General features: G+C 36.0%; 1 protein-coding gene across 1 annotated transcript in view; it reads right to left on the bottom strand.

Moving 5' to 3' along the window:
* USH2A (Usher syndrome 2A (autosomal recessive, mild)) overlaps positions 1-26,573 on the bottom strand; it is a 1,370,557-nt gene that overhangs the window by 488,696 nt on the left and 855,288 nt on the right. The window contains 1 exon segment of the mRNA XM_006834191.1: positions 6,414-6,590. Coding sequence (XP_006834254.1) covers positions 6,414-6,590 — 177 coding nt within the window.

Raw genomic sequence — 26,573 nt, 5'->3', positions numbered from 1 at the left:
GGAATTGTAGAAATACATAAAAACCCTAGTGTACAGATGTAGGTACACATATGTTATGTAACATATGCTATATAATTTGAACCAAACGAAAGCAAACTCAAAACCATCCATATCCCCCCAAAAGTCATGTGCTTCTCCTTTCCAAATTCTTAATGGAAAGTAAGGTCTGCTCATCCCCACTCACCAAAGAAGAGTAACGAGTACGAGAGGTATAAGAGTAATGAGGCAGTGCAACTTGAAATGATTCCTGTCCCTCTAACTCACCACCCTTCTTACTGTCGGAGTCCTCACAGTCTCCCTACACTAGGCAATGGTGTACAGAGGAAAAAGGAGCCCTGGTAATGCTCTAAGGTAAGCGCTGGACTGCTAACCACAGGTCGGAAGTTCAAACCCACCAGCTGCTTCATGGCAGAAGGCTGAGGCTTTCCGTAAGGGTTTACAGGCTCAGAACTTCTATACAGGTTTATGATGAGTTGGAGTGATAGGGGGTCTGTTTTTAGGGTTGATACAGAGAAGGTACAATTTTACCAACTTGGCTACTATAAGGTTAGTTAGGTAGAGAACTGTACATGGGTAGGCCTGAGCAATGCCAAATTTACAATTTAAACTGATAATTAAGGTATCTTGAATGGTTTGTTTACTGATTAATTCACTAAAATTTTATTATGTGCCTAACAAGTATCAGAAAGGAGCTCTGGTAGCGTAGTGGTTATAAATCAGGCTGTGAAATCCAAGGCTAGCAGTTCGAAACTACCAGCTGTTCCGCTGGAGAAAGATGAGGCTTTCTGCTCCCATAAAGATTTACAGCCCCAGAAATCCTGCACAGGGTCACTGTGAGTTGGAACCAACTCCACGGCACATAACAACAACAAGCAGTATCCGAAAGAACCCTGGTGGGGCAAACAGTTAAACTCTCAGCTACTACATAAAAGGCTAGCTGTTCAAACTCAGCAACTGCTCCTTGAGAGAAAGATGTGGTGATATGCTCACATAACAATTACAGCCTTGAGAAGAAGCCTATGGAGCAGTTCTACTCTGCAACATGGTCATTGTGAGTTGAAATCAATTCAATGGTGCCTAACAACAGCAGCATGCTTGTATTAAGTTTTGTCTAAGCACCAAAAATTAAAAAAGGGAATAAGAAACAGACTCTGATGTTAGTATCTTATAACCAGTGGTAGAGACAGATTCGACAGGCAATTTTGATTTTATATGATTATACTCTGAGATACAGAAGGTCCTGTTCTTGTCCTCATTGGTAGGTAAGACATGACTTTCTGATGGATGATTTCTCATTTGAAACCTAAATACTGAGTAGGAATTGTCTAGATCAAAGGAGTGATGGGGGTTCCCAGACAACATCTGATAGCAAACATACGATAAAGGGGAAAAATTAGTATATATGTTTTGTCCAAAAATTGTTGGTATGTTCTTAAAATGCATAGAGAAGAAAACAAAGCAAGGGGCATTATCATCACAAAATCTGCATAATCCAGCACTGAAAGACAATACTAGGAATTCACCAGCACTATGAAAGAGATCTAATGCTGAAATCAAGAAATGGCAATAATGATAACAATGCAAATAAAATGGAAATGTAAACAGCATATAGAAACTTGTCTTTCCATAAGTTAGGCTGCTTTTGTACACTGGTTCATTTATTATTCATTTCAGTATGAAACACAGTTCACTGGACAAAGGCAAGGAAGATTTCTTTAATAACTCTCAGTACTAATTTAATTCTACTTAAACACACATATTCTAGTGAATGCCACATGCTTTTCAGCATGATTGTATGTGTAAATCAGGATAATATGTTTTCAGATCATTAAGTAAAAGGAAGCATGAACTAAAACCTATTTAATCAATGAGGTATCACCTTTAAACTGCTACAAGGTCATAAAAAAGATAATTTCAAAGCTATAAGTTTCCTAATTGTAATCAACAACAATCTAATGATGAAAGAAAGTATGTGCTAACAGCTGTAATAAACGGAAGCAAATGTCTGTGTTTTTAAAGACATTTTGCATCCTCTCTTGGTAAAGTGCTTTTCCCAAATTTCGGGTTTTTGAGTACCTAAAATGAATGAGTGCATTTGGTCCAGAGAGTGTTGGCCTGGAAATGACGCAGGTAAGCATCCACAAAGTGCAGATGAAGAAAGCCTCGGTAAGCAGTTTCCTTCAGTTCTACTACTGTTGTTCTTAAGCGCCGTTGAGTCGGTTCCAACTCATAGCAACCCTATGTAGGGTTTCCAAGGAGCAACTGATGAGCCTGAACCGCAGATGTTACGGTTCAAACTGACTTTGCAGTCCAATACAATAAACCAAAGTACCACACCAGAACTCCAGTTCTGCTATATCACCACACACAAAAATGTAGTTTAGCTTCTTCTTGTTTGTATAATAGTAACCATTCTGTTGTTGTTCTAAGTGCCATCAATTCAGTTCCAACTCATGGAGATGCTGTATAGGGTTTCTGAGAAGTGGCTGGTGGGTTTGAGCAGCTGATCATGTGGTTCACAGTCCAGTGCTTATCCTATACTGCCACACCAGGTATCCAATTAACCCTACTACTACTGACAAATGTATTTACAGTGTATATTCAGTTAGTAGTAGGAGTTAGCTGCTTTTGAACAGTGTCTATCTATGTATGTATCCATATCTAACCAGTCTACAAGGAATACATTCCAACTCATGGCAACTGCATGTCTGTCGAAGAAGAACTGTGCTGCTCAGTGTTTTCAATGGCTAATTTTTCAGACCAGATCACCAGGCTTTTCTCCAAGGTTCCTCTGGATATACTCAAACTACCAATCTTTCAGTCTTTAGGTTAATTTACTCCACTCTGAAACTAAAGAAACTAACTAACTTTCTTCTTTTTTTCTCTGGGATATATGTATGATTTTTGCTGTGAAGTACCATTGAGTTGTTTCTGCTTCATAATGACTCTGTATGGGTTTCCAAGATGCTGCTGGTGAATTTAAACCACCAATCTTACAGGCAAATGCTTTACATCACAAAACCACAAGGTTGGTTTGAATGGCCAGGTAGGTGGTTCAAAGCCATCAGGTGCTCCTCAGAAACAACAACAACAACACACACACACACACATATATACACTTTGTTGCTGCTAAGTGCTGCCAAGTCAGTTCTGGCTCTTAGTGACCATGTACAGTGTTTCTGAGGAGCAGCTCGTGGGTTTCAACTTCCTACCTTGCAGTTCAAATCAACTTTGTAGTCTAGTGCCTATCCTACAGCGCCACACCAGGACTCCATATAAATTATTAGAACATACTTTATTGAATACATGAATAACGATTACATTGACTATCCTATGGATGTTATCCAAATCAAAAACTATCTAAATCTGTATAAATGCTATAATATGATATCACTAATTGAATATTCCATATGTCTTATAAGAAAGTATTACTATGCAACTTAAAATCTCGATTAAAGTGGTGGTGGTGATTATGGGCCGTGGAGTCAGTTCCTGCTCATAGCGACACTGTATGGGGTTTCTGAAGCTGTAAATCTTTATGGGTATAGAAAGCCTTAACTTTCTCCTGTGGAATGGCTGGTAGTTTCAAACTGCTGACCTTGAGGTTAGCAGCCTGACTCATAACCACTATGCAACAGAACTCTTCAAAGGGTTATATATATAAACATGTAAAGTCATCAGTATTTTCTATCCTTACCAGCATTCAGTATTTAGAGTAAAAATGAGTATGTAAATAGTCAAGGTTTTGTGTGTGGGTTTTTGGGGTTTTTTTGTATCTTTAAAAAAAAAAAAAAAATCTCAGTTCTTAAATAAGCACTTATGAGGAGGAAGTATTGCTACTAGAGTTCTAGTTCATACATGCATGGGCTTCCTCCAAACAATATGTATTTAAACATGTTTCTGTGATCACCAGATAACTGCAGACAAATTTTCATAGCAATACACTCATCTTAAACTCATTAGGGTGCCTTCCAAAAAGGTCTAATCCACAAAAGTGGCTTTCCCGGGAATCAGCTGGATCCATTTAATTCAAGGCAACAAGGCCAGCTAGGAAGGTTATGACAAGTGTGTTTTTGGAATTCTAAAAGGGTAATCTATAAGATTTTCTTGAAAGGACACAGGAAGATCATTGGAGCTTATTAGGCAGAAGTTTTTTTAAAACCTGAAAACTGCATTGGTAATAAAAAGGCCAGAAAAGCTCTGTCGAAGAAATACTTTTTTCCATCATGACAATGTGCCTGCTCCTTCTTCAAGGGTAGCAAGAATTTCATTGGGAAATCTTATGCATCCACCCTATAACTCTAATTTGCCACTTCAGACTTGTTTTTTGTTCCCCAAACTAAAATGACATTTAAAAGTAACATAATTTGAGTTCCTTGAGGCTAACAAAATGGCCAGTTTGATTCAAGGAGCACAGAATTCTTTGGGGAAGGGGTGTTGTTGTTAAGTTCCGTCAAGTCAGTTCCGACACACAGTGACCTTGTATAGGGTTTCTGAGGAGTGGCGAGTGTCATCGAACTGGTGACAATGCAGTTTAAATGAACTTGCAGTCCAGCACATTAACCCACAGCATCACACCAGAACTCTTTGGAGAAGGGTTAGAGAGATGGAAACATGACCTTCAGAGTGTATACACCTACACAGAAGATACGTTGAAAAACATATTAATATTTTTGATTCACATAGCTTCACATTTTGATATTTTTGTTTAATAAGGGTTTATAGCTTTTTAGTAACACTTTTGACTTGCCCCCATATCTAAATTCAGCTCCTCTCCTTTTATTGGTTCATGATATATGATGCTTCCTGAATTAATCGACCACAGATGTCTCTTTCAACAATTTTTTCTTCAACAATGTGATTTCTGATATTAGGGTTTCAAGTGTTTTAGTAAACATCCATTCAGTAATTCTTATAATGTAATAAAAGTTTTTTTTATATAAAGTACAAGCAATTGTGAATATTCTCTTTGGGGATGTGTGGACATCCCATACAAACTGCAGAGTAATTATTATATTTCTCAAGTGATGAGGTACTTGATCTTGTGCCTAGAGGAACAGGGACTTTCTCCAAGCCTGAAGATTCTCCCTAATCCTGTGTGAGCAGGATGGTAACTAGCATTCTCGCTATTTCAGAATAGAGGCTGGGACACAGGGCAAACATTCCCTTCAGTCTTTTCAGAAAGCATACATTCCTAAACACTCAAAGGAGAGTCAGGCTCTTACTATCTAGAGACGTGCTTGCCATTCAAAGGCCATAACACCAAAGTAATGTTGATTATACATGAAAAAAATGGTGATTTGTATACCTTGTTACTGCTTCATAGAAATATTTAAAAGAAAAAATATCTTGGCTGTATTACATTTCATGTATAATAGTGACTTTTGTGAACTATATCATGAGGGCATGTTATTTAAAGGTATTTTTCTAATGGAAATAGAGCTTTCCTGTTTTATATATTACCTGCCCAATACTGTTTTTTTGGCCAAGTACAAAGGCTTAGGAGTTTTGGTGTGGCACTGTGGGTTAATGTGCTGGACTGCAAGGTCAATTTGAACCACAAGGTTTGGCAGTTCAAGCTCACCAGCCACTCCTTGGAAACCCTATACAGGATCGCTATGGGTAGGAACCAACTGAATGATACTTAACAAGAACAACAACAGGAAGACTTGGATGTATATCTATGCTAACTATTCAACAAGCCAAGAATGAAAACCAATGCAATTGAAAATTAAAGCTAAATTTGCAAATATGAATGTTTGAATCTAAGTGAAGTCACAAAACAAAATGGGTTATCCAGTCTTCATAACATGCAAAATGTATGATATTTGTAAGTGTACATATACATATGATACATGTAGAAACAGCCATAAAATAAGCACAATGTAATACAAAAACATTCTGGATAAATCAATAAAAGATTATCAGAATAAGGATATTGACAATGGAGCAACAATAAAACAAGTGATAGTAATAAAACAATCAGAAATAAAATTGATCTTCTAAGAGATATACATATCTATCTATCTATCTATCTATCTATCTATCTATCTATCTATCTGTCTGTCTGTCTGTCTGTCTGTCTGTCTGTCTGTCTATCTATCTTTCTATTTATATAGATAGATAGATAGATAGATAGATAGATAGATAGATAGACAGACAGATAGATAGATAGATAGACAGACAGACAGACAGACAGACAGACAGACAGACAGATAGATAGATAGACAGACAGACAGACAGATAGATAGATAGATAGATAGATAGATAGATAGATAGATAGACAGACAGACAGACAGATAGATAGATAGATAGATAGATAGATAGATAGATAGATAGATAATGAATGCTCAATAGAGTTTGTTGTAGGCCATTTATATAAAATTAGATTACAATATTTTTCATAGGCTTACCTCCTGGAGGCATTGTAATCACTATAGGATCACTTGTCAAACTGCCTTGGGTGTTTGAAACATTCACTTGTACAGAATAGTTAGTGAAGGGAATCAATCCATTGACAAGCACCCAGTAGTTGGTACTCTCACTGCTGTACATGATTTGTGTTCCATTCAAAATGGTGTAGTTATTATCTGTTAATTTTTAAAAAAGGGGTATTATAATTATGTTACAATTATGTTTATTTAATAATTATTTTTTGTTATTGTTCAACTATTTTTTTGGCTTCCAAAATACCCCATGCAACAGACAAGCATAAAATCACCATACTAAGAGGTACTGCATGATCTGCCATCAGTATGTATATTTTTATTTTATTCTTTTGTGAGCAGAATGTGAACTGGGTTAACATTATGTTCTCCAATTTGTTAGCCATGTGGTCAATAAGACTGGACAAATATTATAAAGTATTATAAAACAATATTAAAAATATCATACCTATATCACGGAGCTTTGGTAGCGTAATGATTATATGTTGGGCTACTAACCTCATGGTCAGCAGTCTGAAACTACCAGTTGCTCCATGGGAGAAAGATGAGGCGTTCCGCTCCCGTAAAGATTTACAGCCTCAGAAACGCTATACAGGGTAGCCATGACTTGGAACCGACTCCACAGCACACAGCCACAACAACGTATCATAAGTTAAAATGCAAATTTACACAGTCATATAAATTGATGACTTGAAGAGTTGTTTTTAAAATTTTAAAACCTTTATAAATACCAATATTTATTTTTAAAAGCTTTCATCCCTTTCCCCAAAAATGCTTTATTATATGTATATTTAACTTTCCCAAGCGAATTCTGCAAAGACCCGCAAACCAACAAAAAACACAAATGATATCTAACTTGAAGGAGAAGCACAAGGATATTTATAGGATTTTCAGATATAATATAATTTTTATTGATTAAATGTTTAAAAACTAAAAGATAACCACATACTGAAAATTACCTTGCATTGTATAGCAAAATTATTTATAGTTACAGTACTTAAAAAAATACTCTATCTTAACACAGTTTAGTAAGCTGTGTATGGTACAAAGGAAAGTAGATAAATTTGGCTGTCAGTAAATTCTGCATTTGAACATCTTTTCATTTTTGAATGCCATGCTCTTCACTAACTTACTTAGTATTTCTGTATCTTGGGTTCCTTCTGTAACAACTGGCAATGCAATTTAAAATTAGATCATTTATTTATAATAAAAAACAAAAGAGAAAAAATAAATCCATTGCCATAGAATAAATTCTGACTAATAGTGACCTTGTATACGGTTTCCAAGAGTGTAAAATTTTATGTGAATAAAGAGTCTCATCTCTCTCCCATGGAGCAGCTGGTAGGTTTGAACTGACAACCTTGTGCCTAGCAGCTCAATGCCTAACCCATAGCACTCCTACTCAGCACATAACAGCTATTCAAAACCAGCAGATAGGAATGTGCTGCTTTTTTATTATAGTCCATACAAATGATAGACAAATATCTAGAATAAAATGTATGGTACTGTAGGATAAGAATAGTATGGTACTCTAGGATAAGCACTTGATTGCTAACCACAATGTTGGTGGTACAAACCCACCAGCCTCTCCTCAGAAATCCTAGACAGGGTCACTATGAATCAGAAGCAATTTGATGGCACTTACCAACAGTAACTATAGCAAGTGATTCAGAATTATTCAATTTGTACTTTACTTTCTCAAAAGCAACTACCTACCTCTTACATCATGCCTCATCTCACAAAAATTTATTAATCAAAATTCTTTTTAAGTTATTATTAAGAAAATCACATTAACTCAGTCCTCTACCAGCATCCTATTGTTTAATAGGCTATACCTCAAACTCTAAAATCAATAAAGATCAAATTATGCACAACATGGTCTGACATCTAGTTATGATATAACCATTTTAATCAAATGTGGGTCAAGCAGATAAAAACTGTAAGAAAAAGTTATAATTGTTTTGGGAGTGATGAATCAGCCGAACAGTTTGCTGCTGCAAAATACTCAGGTATATTTCTTATGTTTAGAAAACAAGACCACTCTTTTCATAAAAGAATTGATTACTCTGCACTTGAAATTAGCAGTAAGAAACTTCACATCCAAAGGAATGATGGGTTTTAGAGGAACATACAGGAGTAAATAGTACTTGTGAGCTAAAAAACAACATAGGATCATTTCAATTCATTTTCAAACAAAACCAGATAAAGACACACTCACAGTTCAATGAATGATTTCAAGGTCCTAAAATAAAAGTGGAGAATGCACCAATACGTATGTTAAGTCTCATATTGGCAAGAAGTCTGGGGTCCACAAAGCAGTCTTTGATCATTTCACTATGCATGCTGTTGTGTAATGTCGAGTAGGTTTTGACTCATAATGACCATGTATAGGGCTTCCGAGGAGCTGCTGGTAAGCATGAACTGATGACCCTGCAGTTCAAACCAATTTTACAGTCTAGTGCATTAACCCACAGTGCCATACCAGAACTACGCATAGAAAAGATATTTTCAAATTAAGATTCTAACTAGGTCAACTTGATTCAACCAGAGATTATTGAGTCTCATTGAAAACACATTGTTATAGGTTGATGACATTTCCAAAATGAACAAAACATATAGTTCCTGCAATCAAGGATACGATTAAATAGGAACACCTAGATAAGATTAACTATGAGTACCTTTTAATCATTGACTAAGAACAAGTGTATTATTGTATCCAAAGAGCTCAAGTTCCCATGGTTTCTAGCTCCTTGGAGCACTTCTGGTTCTAGCTTAAATATCTGCTACTATTGTCACATGTCTACTAAAATTTCAAAAGGGTCAGCTTATCTTCTATCAATCTAGGCAGATACTCAAAGGCCTCAAAAGTGGAATCAAGCAGCACTTCTTACAAAAAATAGAAAAGTTAAGAAACTAATGCAAATTCTAAAAGGTAAAGCCATACTGTATAACTTTATAAATTACAAATGTAAGATTAACAAACACCTATGATTATTGGATTGGTATGATTCCTGCTCTTGCATTTTGTTTGCTTGTTTTGGAAGCAAATTTCAGTTGTAAAAACAAGCACTATTGCTAGCTTTGAAAATGGCATGGCAGCAGGAAATGTATTAAGTACCTCTTTATTCTAAGTTTCGCAGATAACAACATTAATACATGGTAATTATACAATTAGTTGTAACATTAAGTTCTAGTTATAGAACAATGATTACTCAGTAATTATAAGAAGTATGTAATTACTCAATAATTATGAGAAGTATGCAATTACATAACCATTTTGCTCAGTTCAAAAAAGAACTTGTACATCTCCAGGAGACACGCATCCAAGTGAGTCTAATGTTCTCTCACCTCCACTAACATACAGTTCAATTCACAGGACTACAGCAACTGACAGGACTGCAAACCTCAGTGAGGCTCAGATAGCTCCAGATTCTAAACCAAAGCAGGATCTACTGATTTCTGCTCTTACCCTCACTTCATTCTCCCTTTCTTCTTTGAAACTTTACCAATTTGGGCTCTTAGAAATTCGTGATCAGTCTTTAAAATGCAAATCCTTGAATTCCACTCTCTTGAGATGGTTGTGCTTTACTACTTTTCATTGCATAAACTTTGTTTTCAATGGGCTGGAAAATGCAGCTCTGATGGTTCTGCCCCAAGAATCAAGTTAGAAATGCTGAACTGATAAGCATTTCCTATCACTGGTGACCATTCCTCTCTGGCCAGCCTTATTCTGCCCTGATGATTTGTGAGTATAAATGGATGGAGCAGGTCCATTTGAGTGTCTTTGTTCTGGAACCATGACCTCTCTTACCAACAGGGATGGTGAGTTTTAATCTGGGTTCCTCTCATCTACCCCCTCTCTATGGTCTTTAACTGAGTGTTTCAATGGACTCTTTGCAAAACGGGCTTGTCTATGCCAGTGTCCCATCAAAAATCACTGGGAGACCTTCAGAAGCCTTTACATACCCAAGTTCCATCCCAGGCCTAGTGAATGAAAAATATCAATGGGTAGGGCACAGGAATCAATGGTTGATATTTCGTAAGATGCTTAAATTTGAAAATTATTGATTTGAGTATTATTTATCTAATATTCAGGCTGGTGTTAATGGAATGAGCAAAATTTTCTTCTGTTTTCAAATATAATTTGATCACTTTTGTCATCCTTATTAATGATGCCCTTACATTCTAGCTTTGAGCTATAAAATGTTGACTCTCTTAGTGAACTACTTTAGCTATAGAAAGTGTGGAGTTAGCATTGAAACCAGATCCATCTTCCAGCATCAAAAATTCTAATATGGTGTAGCTTTATAATAAAATTTAAAATGTACAATAAAGCAAAATTTAAATGAGTAATCATTATTGCAGATCTGAGGGAAAAAACAACTTCAGGATTTTTGTATTTAAGTATTTCTTTCTCTCCCTGTTTCTGTCTTTCTCTTTTTTTCCACTGAGGACTCAGGGGTAAGATTCATTGTATATTCACCAATATTACAAGGAAAACCAAGTTTTGTAATAAATCAATGAGCATTTTAAAAAAACTAGTTGCTATTTCAGGATATTGAAGATTCCAAAGGTTCTTCAAAGAAACTAGTTTATTCATCACTACTTCTGCTTTTATTTTGAATATTTTATTTTGTTTTGAAAAGATGAAACAATCAAAACAGAACTCATATTAACCAATGTATATTATAGATAAATAAAATTACCTTCTTCAAATACAAAGTCCAACTAAAATGTTAACATCAGTGCTTGATGTCAAAGATGAGAATCTTATTTTCATTGTTCTAACATGTTGAGTAATAAGATACTTTCTACCCAATTTTTTAACACATCAAGTACCATTATAAATAGATGTTTTCACATGCGTGACTCAGGGATACATACATGATCACCCAGGAATACCATCCTATGGGGCTATCTAGATTGAAATAACATAAATGGGCATTCTTTCCCATTCTTATTATAATCATTGTCACAAGAATTTTAATGCACCATATATTCCATAATTTTTTTTTCCCTCTGTGCTGTACAGCTCTGACCTTTTCAATATTCTATAATTTGACTGGCTAGCCATTTCAGTTCTCTCCATTTTACAGCCTTATTAACTTGTAGGAAAGAAGTGAAATGAACAACCAATCAGAATACATAATATTGCAAAGGTCAGCGTAGTCTGTACAATATCATCACACACAGCATACTGTATGCCAGATATTAACATCCTGATATCTTATTCATGTGACAAAGATTGTAACAAGAACAGAAAATGGCACAACATGAATCCATTCTCATGACAAAGATTATAATGAGAAATGACAGCGAACAAACCAAACTGATTCTTGTTACCCTGTGAGGATTTTATATGTCAGACCTGGTCCTGCTTTAAGTTAGCCTTTTTCTGAATCCAATTACACCTTAAGGTAGAAAAGGTGGTAACTAATTTCCCCACTCTTACTGTAAAAGAAAAATGCTATATATTTTTTCTGTATTGAGTTCTCGTCTTTTATATTTTACACAGCTCTGCTATCACAGAATCCTGCCAATTCCAAAATGAAAACAGTATTGTATAGAGATCCAGGCAAATTGGAAAGTAAGTCTTTAACATGAGCTAAGAATTCTAGGTAGCTCAGATAGCATTTCTTAGTATTTTAGTTTTATTTTTTAAATTCTAATCATAATATTATTTCAAATTATCTTACCCAAAAGAAAATGTACTCAAATCTCCAATATTATAGCAGAACTCACTCCATAATGGGTCTTGAAAGATGCTGAGTGGTTTTTTTTTTGTAGTTTAATATATAGATAAATGACTTATTCCTGGCTTTAAGTTTTTGCCAAAGTAGAAAATACATACTATTATGGAAACGTTTGGAGTCCTGGTGTGGCACTGTTGGTTAATGCGCTAGACTGCAAAGTCCACTTGAACTGGGAGGCCTGCAGTTCAAGTTCACCAGCTGCTCCCTGGAAACTCTATAGGGTCGCTATGGGTCGGAACCTGTCTTTAATGGCTTAACAACAACAAATGACAAGGTTTATCTCTCATACTTCAGACATACTGTCAGGAGGGACCAGTCCCTGGAGAAGAACACAATGCTACTTAATGTGGGGGGTCAGCGAAAAAGAGGAAGACTCCCAATGAGATGGATTGGCACAGTGGCAGCAACAATGGGCTCAAGCTTAAGAATGATTGTGAGGTTGGCACAGGACCAGGTGATGTTTCATTTTGTTGTGCTTAAGGTCACTATGAGTTGAAATTGACTCTACAACACCACACAACAACACCAGCAATAAGAATATATGGCTACATAATTAACTTCTTCACAGAATATTTTGAAAGTGACAAGTAGCCTCTGAACCACTCAGATATCAGAGTAGGACAAAGCTCTACTCATTGATTATCAACTTGATTCTGACTCAACATGACACTTGAGGTCAGAGTTGAACTGCCCCACAGGAATTCCAAGGCTATAATCTCTAAGGAAACAGGCTGCCACAGTATTCTCCCAGTAAGTTTGAACTTTTGATTTTTTTTTGGTTAGCAGCTTAACCACTGCATCACCAGGGTTCCCTAATCACTCTAATTATTGTTGTTGTAGAAGTGACATGCCACCAAGTCAGCTCTGACTCATAGAAACCCTATATGAAGTTTCTGATGAACAGCTGGAGGGTTTGAACTTCTGACTATGCAGCTTGCAGTTCAGTGCTTATCCTATAGTGCCACTCTAGGGTGGATTTGTGATTAGTTGTCACCTAGTAAAAGCTGTATTTCTTTGATATAGCATTAAATTGGTTACATTGCTTATATGACAATTATAGTTCCTGGAATAAGCATAAAGAATATTCAATAACCAAACAATATTTTAGAAACATTTGCCCTTCGTCTGTGTTAATATTAAGAGCAATAACAGTAGTACAGACACAGAGAAACTTTGGTTTTTGTTAAGTTCTGTTTCATTTTGTTTTCTTTTACTGAGTAGGGAAGAGAAAGTCCAAACTTTGCATAATTACCCTTCTAGATACTTTAAATACAATACAATCAGCAAAAGCTGAAATCTGTAAAATGGAAATGGGTCGGAGATAGAAAACTAGAGTATTTCCCACTAAAATGAGTGACAGAAAGGTGAAAAGACTGCATGCCGTTGAAGGAAGAAAACTTTCAAGATCCAGAAAAACAAAGCTGTCCCTTACAGTGTCAGCTCTCAAAGGTATCACTGCATTCTTTTTTTACAGGTCTAGGGGCATGGATTCTTTACAACTTTGTTCTATGTAGTACAGCTCAGTTGCTCTAAAAGGATCTCATTTTATTAACAGTAGAAAAGAATCACATCTACAAATCTATGCCTCTATGTACCACAAATTAATTCAGAGACTATTTATTATGATTTGGTAAAAGATGAAAGTATAGTCTATTTTTGATAACTCTATTGAAACCTGATAATTAGAATGTGAAAGTTGGAAGCTAAGAGGAAAAATCAGTAGTTGGAAAACATGGCCTTGATGATAGAAAAGATGCTGGCGATCTCACGATACAATTTGCAAGACCAACAACTTATTCATTGCAAATATCTTTTTCAACAACATAAGTGGTGGTATACATATGGACCAAACTAGATGGAATAAACAGAAATGAAATTGATTACATCTGTGGGAAGGGATGGTGGAGAAACAAGAGAAGGTGGACAAACAAGGCCAGGGACAGTTCTAGAATGAGGGATATCACTGCTGGCATCAGATGGATCTTGGCTTAAAATATACAATACCAGAAAGATGTTTACTTGTGCTATATTGACTATGAAAAAGCATTTGACTGAGTGGATCATAACAAACTATGGACAGCATGGAGAATAATATGATTCCTAAACACAAAATTGTGCTCATGAGGAACTGCACATAGACCAAAAGGCAGCTGTTCAAACAGAACAAGGGGATCCTTAATGGTTTAAAATCAGGAAAGGTGTGAGCCAGGGTTGTATTCCTTTACCATACATATTTAATCTGTATGCTGGAACAAACTATCGATTGCACATCTGCAAGTTTAGGCTCAAGATAAGAAAAATTAAAACAAGCTTACAACAGCAAAAATATGTCCTTGAATATATCCCAGCTGAATTTAGAGACCATCTCTAAAAAGATTTGATGCATTGCACACTAGTTACAGATACCAGAGGAGTTGTGGGATAACATCAAGAACATCAATACATGAAGAAAGAAAAAGGTCATTTTAAAAGAGGAAAGAAAGAAAAGACAAATAGATGTCAGAAAAGACTCTGAAACTTTCTTTTGAACAAATAAATGGAGCAACTGGAAGAAATGAAATAAAAGAGCTGAAGAGAACATTCAAAAGGCAGCTTGAGAAAACAAAATCAAGAATCATAATGAAATATGCAAAGACTAAGACTTAAAAAACCAAAAGGGAAGAATACAATCGGCATTTCTCAAGAGTGAAAGAACCAAAGGAAAATAGCAAGTTTTCACTTTCAATATTGAAGGATTCAATGAGAAAACTACTGAATAATACAGGAAGAATCAAAAGAAGACTGAAGGAATACAAACTCATTGTACCAAAAAAAGTTGGTTGCTATTCTGTTATTTCAAGATAAAGCACGTGATCAAGAACCAATAGTATTGAAGCGAAAGGTTTAAGCTGCACTGAAGTTACTGGTGAAAAACAAGAGTCCAGGAATTAATGGAAGGCAAATTGAAATGTATCAACAAACTGATGCAGTGCTAGAGATGTTCTTTCATTTATGCCAAGCAATTTGGAAGACAGCTTACTGACCAATTGATTAGAAGAGAGTCATATTCGTACTTATTCCAAAGAAAGGTGATACAACAGAATGTGGCAATCATCGAACAGTATCAAGAATATCACATGCAAGTAAAATTTTGCTAAAGATAATTTAAAAACGACTGCAACGATACATTGACATTTAAAACAGATTCAAAAGAGGAAGTGGAATAAGGGATATTGCTGCCAGCATCAGATAGATCTTCAGCTGAAAACAGACAATACTAGAAAGATGTTTACTTGTGCTTCATTGACTATGAACAGAAATTCCATTCCACTGTAAGCATCATAACAAACTATGTATAGCATTGTGAAGAAGAATGGGTATCCCTGAACACTTAATTGTGCTCATGAGGAACGTGCTATAGACCAAGAGGCAGCTGTTCAAACAGAACAATGGGACACTGAATGGTTTAAAATCAAGAAAGGTGTGAGCCAGGACTATATTCCTTCACCATGAATATTTAATCTGTATGCTAAGCAAATAATCTGAGAAACTGGATTATATGAAGAAGAATGTAACATCGGGATTGGAGGAAGACTAGTTAACAATCTGCAATATGCAGATGACACAAACTTGCTTGCTGAAAAAGACTTGAAATACTGATGAAAATCAAAGAATACAGCCTCCAGTATGAATTGCACCTCAATGTAAGGCAAACAAAAATCCTTACAACTGGTCCAATAAATAATATTATGATAAATGGAGAAAAGATTGAAGTTGTCAAAGATTTTATTTTATTTGGAGCCACAATCAACACAATCAATACTTCCACTAAAATGGAAGCAGCAGTCAAAAACTCAAGTGATATATTTATTGCATTAGGCAAATCTGCTTTACAAGATGTCATTAACTGTAAGTTTGATGACTAAGGTGCACCTGACCTGAGCCATAGCATTTTCAGTCACCACATATGCATGTCTAAGATGGACAATGAATTAGGAAGAACATAGAAGAATTGATGCATCTGAATTACAGTGTTGGAGAAGAATATTGAACTGCCAGAAGAACAAGCAAATCTGTCTTAGAAGTACAACCATGAATGGCGAGACTTCTCTGTTTTCTGACATGTTGTCAGGATGGATCATTCCCTGGGTAAGGACATCATGCTTGGTGAAATGGAGGGCCAGCAAAAAAGAGGAAGACTCCCAAGAAGATGGACTGATACAATGGTAACAACAATTGTGAGGATGACCGGGACTGGGCAGTATTTAGCTATGTATCACAAAAACATGCAGATCACTTTAGTGCAACAAACTGAATGGCCAGTAAGCATATGAGAATGTTCAATACTATTAATCACTGGAAAAACTGAAATCAAAACCACAATGAGATGCTGCTTCATAGCCTCTTGTTGTTAAGTGCTGTCGAGTTGGCTCCTACTGATAGCAACCCTGTATAGAGTTTCCAAGGAGTGGGTGGTGGGTCTGAACCACTGACCTTGCAATTAACAATCCAGAGTTTATTCTACATTATCACATCAGGCCTTTCCACGCCCACTAGGATGCATATTATCAGGAAAACAGAAAAAAAAACAGTAACTGTTGGTAGAGATATAGAGAAACTGGAAGCCTCATTGGTGATGGTGGCGGTGGTTATGTGCCACAGAGTCAGTTACTTCTCATAGTGTCCCTGCATAAGGTTTGTGAGGCTGTTAATCTTTATGGGAGCAGAAAGCCTCATTTTTCTCCTGTGGAACAGCTGGTAGTTTCAAACTGCTGACCTTGAGGTTAACAGACCGACTCATAACCGGTACACTACCAGAGCTCTTTGGAGGCCTCATCAGTAATGTAAAATGGTCCACCCTCTGTGGGAAATGGAGTCCTGGTATGGTGCTATAGGATAATGCACTGGTTTGAACTGCAAGGTCAGAGGTTCAAACCCATCAGCCGGTCTTCAAAAGCCCTATAGAGGGTTGCTATGAGTAAGAACCAACTTGATGGACGTTAACAACAACCACCACCACTGTGGAAATAGTTTGATAATTTCTCAAAAATATAAAGTTACCAGGTTGTTTGGAGTACAGGTGTGGCACTGTAAAATAGTGTACTGCTAATCACAAGATTAGAGGTTCAAACCACCAGTCGCTCCTTTGAAACCATATAAAGGGTCACTATGAGTCGGAACCGATTTGATGACACTTAAAAGCAACATAAGCAACAACCAGGTTGTTCAGTTCTGTCAAGTTGATTCCAACTCATACCAAATACATATGACAGAGCAGACCTGTCCTATAGGGTTTTCTTGGCTGTAATCTATATGGAAACAGATTGTTAGATCTATCTTACGTAGAACCACTGTGGGGATTAGAACCAGCAGTCTATCAGTGAGCAATCTAGTTAGTAGTTGAGTTCTTAATCCAACTGTGCCATTGGAACTACTTAGAATTACCATATGACCCAGCAATTCCATTCTTGATATATACCCAAAATACCTGGAGGCAGAGACTCAAGCAGATGAGTAAATGCCAATGCTCATGGAAGCACTATTTACATGGCTGAAGGGCAAAAACAATTCAAATGTGTAGCAAGAGATCAATTGGTAGACAAAATTCAGTATATACAATGGAATATTTAGTTAGTCATCAAAATAAATATGGATGAAGTTTGAAACCATTATACTGAAGTGAATATATCAGATGCAAAAGGACAAATATACATCTGTTTACATGGATAGCCGGAATACACAAATGTCTTGAGCACAATTAATGGTTACTAAGGTGTCCTGGTACGGCGCTGGACCTCAAGGTTGGTTTGAACCACAAGGTCAGAATTCAAACTCACCAGTCACTCCTCAGAAACCCTATAAAGAGTTGCTATTAGTCGGAACCGACTCCACAGCACTTAACAACAGCAACAACAGGGATGGGTAGGAATACCTGTGGCACTGTAGGATATGCACTGGACTGCTAATTGCAAGGCTGACAGTTCAAACCCACCAGACACACTGTGGGAGAAAGAGGAGACTTCCAGCCTCCCATCCCTTCTCACGTTTGTCTTTAAGTACATGCTGCCCCTTTGACTTTGAATGATTTACTGTTCCATCATTCTTAGTAACCACACCCAGCATTGTTGTCCCCCCATATATCTATCTAATAGTTGGCTGAAAAGTTGGGCCAAGATGGCGAGTTCCATTCCAGACCTGAAAGGCAGTAGAGGGTCATAGTCTCAGGTTCCTCCAGCCTCTTTCTGACCAGTAAGCATGCTCTCTCTTATTTTTTTTTAAGCACTTTTGAGTTTTCTTCTATACATTCTGCCACTCTATCCAGGACCATTTAACACGATGCCTTTCCGAGTAGTTGGTAATGTTAGCTGGGAACCATCTAGTCTTCTCTTCTTTGAGTTGTAAAGACATGTTCACATCATCTGCCTGATTTTGTAAATAAAATTTTATTGGAACAGAGACATCCACAGTCTCTTAGGTAATTGCCTATGATTTCTTTTGTGGTACAACTGCAGAACTTAGTAGCTATGAGACAGAATATATAGTAAAGTCATATATTTGGCCCTTTGTAGAAAAAGCTTGTTGATCTTTAAATAAAACAGAGTGGCTATCTTTTAGAAATGATCTACCTTTCTGTAAAAGGGGATTTCGATTTCAAAATTTTAATTTCTAGATTGCTTCTCGTGAGTGACTTCTTTTTTAAGAGTGGAATATGTTGCATTGCTGCTCTATCCTAACAGCAATTCTTTGAGTATCTTCCATTATTCAGCAACTGTAAGCATACGGTACCTGACGGGGTGCAGGGGAAGCAAGAAGCAAGTACACTGTAGTCTCCAAATTCCACACACTGGTGCACTTTGCAAAAGGAAATGCAAGTGCTTTTCCTAACAGAGGTGACAGCTAATGTTCTGAAGACTTAACAAGAGCAGCTGGTTAGTAATCAATGACTCCCTGAATGAAAAAACTGGGTTGCTGTGTCAAATGTTTTTGAGAAAACTTTTTAAAACTGAAAATCGTGAGGCTTTTAGAGAAAAACTTCGATTTTTTAGAGATTATCGCTGCACCCAGTACAAAACAAAACAAAGCAATAAAACCACTGGCCATCAAGTCATTTCTGACTCTCAGAGACCTTATTAGGCACAGTAGAACTGCCCCCACAGGACTTCCTAGGTTTATGAAAGTAATCTGGCACATTTTTCTCAAGTGGAGAGGCTGGTGAGGTCGAACGGTCGATCTTTTCTTCATTTAGTGGCCACGTGCTTAACCATTATGTTGTGAGTGCTCCTGTACACAGTGCAACCAGAAGTAATTTGCCAAAAACATAAAACATTCCCTTTCTCAGGGACCTGGTGAAAATACGTAAAAGACTAAATAATATTAAAATATTTCCTGAAAGAAGCAAATGATAGGCAAATAGTACCTTGGGATTCACTTTGAAAGATAATTAGATAAGTATGCCAAATATTGCCTTGTTCTGAATATATGAAAATTAATTACAGAATGATTTAATTGTGCCTTTTCTAAAATTTGGCTTAAAAACCAAGAACAGGTGGCTGGAGTCAGAGGCAAGAGAACTATAATGAGGTACCATGAATCCCAAAATAAGCATTCAATATGTAAAGGATCATAAGATATCAATTTGTTTGTAAAGCAAAGAGAGTTTGATATATAAATGTTGGCCTCTCGAGCAACAACTTAATCAATTTTGCTCTTTAATTTGAAGTTGAACTGTTTTCCTCTTTCAAATCCCCCAGATGGTAGCTTTCCAGTCTGGATAATTATAGAAATGAAAAGAACCAGCTGAATACCTTTCAAAGACATTTTATCACCTTAACATTTTGTTCTTGTTAACTTGGAACTATCAGTGGGGTTAGACTCTAAAACAAATAGATGGATATAGATAAGTAAATCACTTTACTAATACAGATTAAGAATGCAGTGTACATCCACGAAGTGTATCAATCACCCAGGTTTTTGTTTGTTTTCTGTTAGGAAAGAATATAATTATTTTATAAGATTGACTTATCATAAAAATACTGAGAAATTAAGAAAGTTTATTAATGATACCATTTTAACATATTTTAAGTTTTTTTTCTTTGTACTTGCATTGCCAGTATGCAAATGAAATTATGTGCTTTTAAAACATACTTGTAACTCACAGGTGCCCATAAGAATATACAGTTCTTACGATGATCAGAAAGAAACTGGGTAAAAAGCATGGAGCTTTTATCTAGGGATCTGCAATCCATAATCAAATATCTAGATTGATTGCGTCACTTGCACTTGTATTGATTTCAATTGGAGTAGCTCACCCAAGGGAAAAATAAAAACATGGAATAAAACTGATTTATGGGAGCAAAATAAATCCTTTTGTGAGTGGTAATGAATTGGTACTATTTAACCCTTTCAATCACTGAGTAAAAGAACTATTTGTTTTTTTAAGAATGCTGAGCTAGACAAAAGAAGTCCTATCAGAAATGCCAATAGTGCCAAATGCTAGGGAAGAAATGCTGCTGTAAACTTGATGAAAGACGCCATTTGACATAAGACATACGTCCAACTTTTCTGGGCAAATGATGGACCTGGAGATCCAAAGTATTATGAAATTACTCCATAAATGTTTATTGTACTTATTTATAAGATTTACAAGACATCTGAGAAGCAAAAACAAAATACTATGGTATAACTTTAACAAAATAAACTAAAGTAGTAGATAGTTTCTCCCTTAACATAGGTGCCTTTTATTTTACTCAGAACTTAGTGTAGGCAATCAAATGGAGGGCTATCCCAAAGTAACACAGATATCTAGGGGAAACAGTCTCAGCGTAATTTGGCACATACATATATTAGCCTTAAAGAAAATTAAAGGACCTATAAGAAGGGTGATGATTTGTATATAGAGTTAAAGGAATTGCTTGAATTCTATCCATTGAATCAATAAGGAATTCAGTCTATCAACCGATTCAATAAGGAAGAAAATCTTATTCTTTGATAAAGAATTCTCAATAATCTGGAAATACTTTAACTTTCAACTTTCCCATGTGGTGACATTTGATAAGCATGCTTTAAACTTTGGCTGCCCAAAAATACAGCAATTCTCCTCCACATGTTGCTAATGTGAATTTTAAATGTGGTTAATGCAACTGAGGAGATAAGTTTTTCATTTTATTTCATTCTAATTTAAACTAAAAGTGGTATTTGACTCAGTTGCTGAACAATTATTAAATATATCTGTACCAGCTTAGGTATGTGAATCTACTTTTATGAAATCTAAGTACAGACCAAGTATTTTTGGTAAAATTTTAACATTTGGATTCAGATGTATTTTAAGGGCAAAGTATACAATCAGTGTGGAAGATTTTATATAAGAAAAGCAGTAAACATCTCATCAATAATTTTAAACTTTGATTATATGCTGAAATCATAATATTTTGATAAACTGTATTAAATGAAATGTTGTTAGTGTTAAGTGCCTTGACTCACTCATGGTGACCATCTTTACTTTTTGAAATGTGCCTACAAGAAAGAAAATTTTCCATTTAAGTACTTGCATTAAATTTCTACTGTATATACTTTCTTATAAGCTAAATGAAAAATTAGAATGCACACTTAAAATATTTTCATTTAAAACTAATGAAAAAAAACCTGATTGTACCAAGACCTGTCAACACAAAATGGAGGTACAACGTTTTGTTCACAGAATGCATAGATTCTATACAATACCTTCTCCTCAATCCATAGTCCTAAAACAGCTGATTACAGAGCTATTTGGAAGGGAGGTTCCATGACAAAGAATGAGTTGATTTGTTACCTGTTCTGTCAATTTGGCTTATTCTGTCATGAGGCCTAATGAAAGCACAAGAAGGTAGCTTTATTTATTCTCACTCGCATAAAAAAAGCTTTTAAAAAATTAATCCATTTTACTATTTACAATGAAACATAATTTCATTCCGTTTGATAGTACCATAATTATTATAGCATAATAATTTTTCTAGTGTGATAACTTTTGCACATATGCCATGCATAGTAAATCATGAAACAGGAAATAGAGAATACTCAAAGCAAAAAGATAATAAGACACTCTTTTACCACCAAAGAATAAATTATTAGGGAAAAATAACATGAACTAGTATAATTATAAAGGATTCTAGCAAAAACTACCTGTACAGAGTTGTTATGAGACGGATTTTTTACTATGCTAGGCAGTCACTCAATTACTGCACAATTGCCTGATGCTCTTTAAGTACCTCTGAATTTTCTATCTCAATGTTGTTGTTGTTGTTGTTGTTGTTGTTAAGTGCCATCAAGTCGGTTCTGATTCACAGTACCCCTGTATAGGGGTTTTGAATATTGACTGGTGGGCCTGAACCTACGGGACTACGATTAGAAATCCAGTGCTTATCCAACAGCACACACCAGGGTTCTTATCTCAGTTGAGTTGCAGGAAATCTTACCTTAGTGATAGATAAGTATTTAAAGGAAGTACCGATGGAAATGGCATACTTTAAAAAAGAAATACAACACTAATAATTATCATTTTTAAATAATAATAAATGAATTTTCACAATCAGAAAGGCAAAACACCTACTTATAACACCAATAAGAAATACACAATGATAATGAAAATTACAAAACTTTACCAAGGTATGTAAAATGCCTAGACAAAGGGAATCATAGCACATTTCTGGGTAAAACAAATTTGAAGGTGCATGTTTCTCAAGAAATCATTTAAGAAAATGAGAGTCTATTAAAAATATCAATGGCAGTTTTTCAACTCAATTTAATGTTCAGCTGGAGGAAAATGCATATAAGAATAGCTAAAGTCTTTTAACAAAAATGACCAATAAACTGAAGGAGAGTATGGGAACTTTACTAGATGATGCAAAGGTGTTTTCTAAATACTTAAGTTGCTGAAAGCAAAAACTAAATCAGCATAGTGATGATTAAAAGAAAAACAGGGATAGAAATAAAAGATTAAATCATTCAGAACCAAATTACAGAATGAATGTAAGTTTAAACCTCTGATCAAGGTAGCAAAACAAAAGCAACATATTTTTTTTTTTAACTCTAGATAAAGAAATTACAATTTACAAAAATACATCAGCAAAGATTTAGTTATTTAGTTAAACCTAAAATGCTATTTCCTAGACTTCATAAACTAAAAGTAAACCAGTTGCCGTGGAGTTGATTCTAACTCATTGACAACCTCATGCTTGCAGAATTAAACTGTAGTATACAGGGCTTTTTTTCAAGGCTGTGCCCTTTCAGAAGCCAGGCATTTCTGCCCATGTGCCTCTGGGTAGGCTCCAACCATCAACCTTGCAGTAAGTAGTCAAGTGCTTAAACACTTGCACCAGCTGTGACATCCTCAAACTTCATAAACAGACCAAAATGATCATAGTGGATAACAGATCTGAAACTGCAACGATGATGATTTACTGCTGTTGTTGTTAAGTGTCATCAAAGTTATTTCAGACTTACAGCAACTCTCTATAGGGCTTCTGAGGAGCACCTAATACATTTGAACTGCCAACCTTGCAGTTAGCAGTTCAGTGCTTATCCTACAGTGCCACTCCAGGACTCCAAGTTATTCATAATGATCAAATAGCCACACAAATCAAAGCAAATTCTAAAGCCTTTAAGTTCCACTGGGCAAAGTGTATAAACAGACAAGTGATAAAGACAAATAGTAAACATATAGAGAATGTTTGATCTTAATAGGAATAAAAGAAATGTAAGTTAATGCAACCTACCATTTTTACCTGTCAAATTAGCACAATTACACGGAGAAATACTTATGTGTATACTGTGAGAAGGCACGTGGACTGATGCAGTCTTTCTTGAAGGCGTTTTGTCAATATAGATCAACAGACTTAAAAAAAATATTTCTGATCTTTAATTCAGCAATTTCCTTTTATAAAAATATATTTAGGAAACATAGAATCTTATGTGGATAATAAATAGTTTTTCTAATAGTAAAAATACTAAATAATATCCAGCAATATAAGGAAATGGCTAGTACACTTTAGTGCATCCACAGATGTTATGTTGTTGTTGTTATGTGCCGTGGAGTCAGTTCCAACTCATAGTGAGCCTGTACAGGGTTTCAGAGGCTGTAAATCTTTATGGGAGCAGGAAGCCTCATCTTTCTCCCATGGAACAGCCGGTAGTTTTGAACTGCTGATCCTGAGTTTAGCAGCCCAATTCATAACTACTACGCTACCAGAGGAGTTCTGGTGTAGCACTGGGGTTAATGCGCCAGATTGCAAAGTCATTTTTGAACTGCAAGGTCAGTGGTTCAAGCTTACTAGCTGCTCCTTGGAAACCCTATACAGGGTCATTATGGGTCAGTACCGACTCTACGGCACATAACAACAACAACATAGACATTTTAAAGAGCACTGGTAGCTTGGTGGTTACAAGTCATACTGGTTATGAACAGTTTGAAACTACCAGCCTTTCCATAGGAGAAAGATGAAGCTTTCTGCTCCCATAAAGATTTACAGCCTTGGAAACCCTATACAGGATTGCTATGAGTCGGAACTGATGCCGTGGCACATATGCACCCACTGAAAATACTTTTTAAGAGAATTTTTGGTAATTGGCTATTTTGAATCTCAAACGGTTGCTGTTCAACCGTTTCAATAGGTAGCACATGATCGAGAACCAATGATACTGAAGGAAGAAGTCCAAGATACACTGAAGAAATTGGCAAAGAACAAGGTACCAGGAATTGATGAAATAAAAATTGAAATCTTTCAAGAAAGTGAGGAGGCACTGGAGACACTCATTCACCTATGCCAAAATATATGGAAGACAACCATCTTGTCAACTGATTAGAAGAGATCCATATTTGTGCCCTTTCCAAAGAGAGGTGACCCAACAGAATGCAGAAATCATTGACAATATCTTTGATATTCTATGCGAGTAAAGTTTTACTAAAGGTAATACAGCAATGGCTGCAAGCATATATTGACAGAGATCTTCCAGAGATTCAAGCCGGATTTAGAAGAAGACCTGGAACAAGGGATATCATTGCTGATGTCCAGTGAATCTTGGCTGAAAGCAGAGATTATCAGAAAGATGTTTACCTGTGCTTTGGTGACTATGCAAAGGCTTTCGAGTGTGTGGATCATGACAACCTACAGACAACATTGTGAAGTATGAGTATTCCTGAACACTTAATTCTGCTCATGAGGAATGTGTACATGGACCAATAGGCAGTTGTTCGAACAGAACATGAGAACACTGAATAGTCTAAAATTAAGAAAGGTGAGAGACAAGGTTGTATTCTTTCACCATACTTATTTATCCTGTATGTTGAGCAAATAATCCGAGAAGCTGGGTTATATGAAGAAAAACATGGCATCCGGATTGAAGGAAGACTCATTAACAACCTGCGATATGCACATGATACAACCTTGCTTGCTGAAAGTGAAGAAGAATTAAAATACTTACTGATGAAGATCAAGGACCACAGTCTTTGTAATGAAGATCACAGCAATGTAAAGAAGAGAAAAATCTCACCAACGGACCAATAAATAACATTCTCATCAATGGAAAAAACATTGAAGTTGTCAAGGATTTCATTCTTCCTGTATCAACTATCAACACTCACGGAAGCAGCAGTCAAGAAATCAGGCTACATATTGCATTAGGCAAATCAGGTGTACAAGACCTTTTTAAAGTGTTGAAGAGTGAACATGGCAGCTCTAGGCCTAACGTGCACCTGACCGAAGCCATGGTATTTTCAATCACCTTATATGCATGAGAGATTTGGACAGTGAATAAGGAAGATCATAGAACTCATGCATTTGAGTTATGGTGTTGGAGGAGACTATTGAAAGTACCATGGGCTGCCAAAAGAACAAACAAATCTGTGTTGGAAGAAGTGCAGCCAGATGCTCCTTGAAGGCCAGGATGGCCAAACTTTGTCTCTCAGACTTCAGACATATTGTCAGGAGGGACCAGTCGCTGGAGAAGGATATCATGTTTTGTAAGGTGGAAGGATCAGAGAAAAGAGGAAGACCCCCAGTGAGATGGACTGGCAAAGTGGCAGCATCAATTAGCTAAAGTGTGGCAACAATTGAGAGGTTGGCCCAGAACCAGGCAGTGTTTAATTCTGTTGTGCATAGCATTGCTATGAGTTGGTACTGACTTGATGGCACCTAACAACAACAACATTGCTTCATTACTATTATATCATGAGTATTTCCCATATCATAATATAATGCAAACTGAGTAACATAGGCAATCACGTGTATTATAGAAAAGGTTCAAATAAGTTATCTAAGCATAAACATATGTAACCATATAATGTATACCTCCAGAGGAACAAAATGAAAATATATTAATAATTAACATCTTTTGTCAAAAATATCCCTGAAGGAAAAAAAAA

This window comes from Chrysochloris asiatica, unplaced genomic scaffold (genome assembly GCF_000296735.1).
Source record: "Chrysochloris asiatica unplaced genomic scaffold, ChrAsi1.0 scaffold00009, whole genome shotgun sequence".
Classification (NCBI taxonomy): Eukaryota; Metazoa; Chordata; class Mammalia; order Afrosoricida; family Chrysochloridae; genus Chrysochloris; species Chrysochloris asiatica.
The sequence above is the reverse complement of the archived record's forward strand: the minus strand, read 5'-3'. Positions and strand labels throughout refer to the sequence as shown.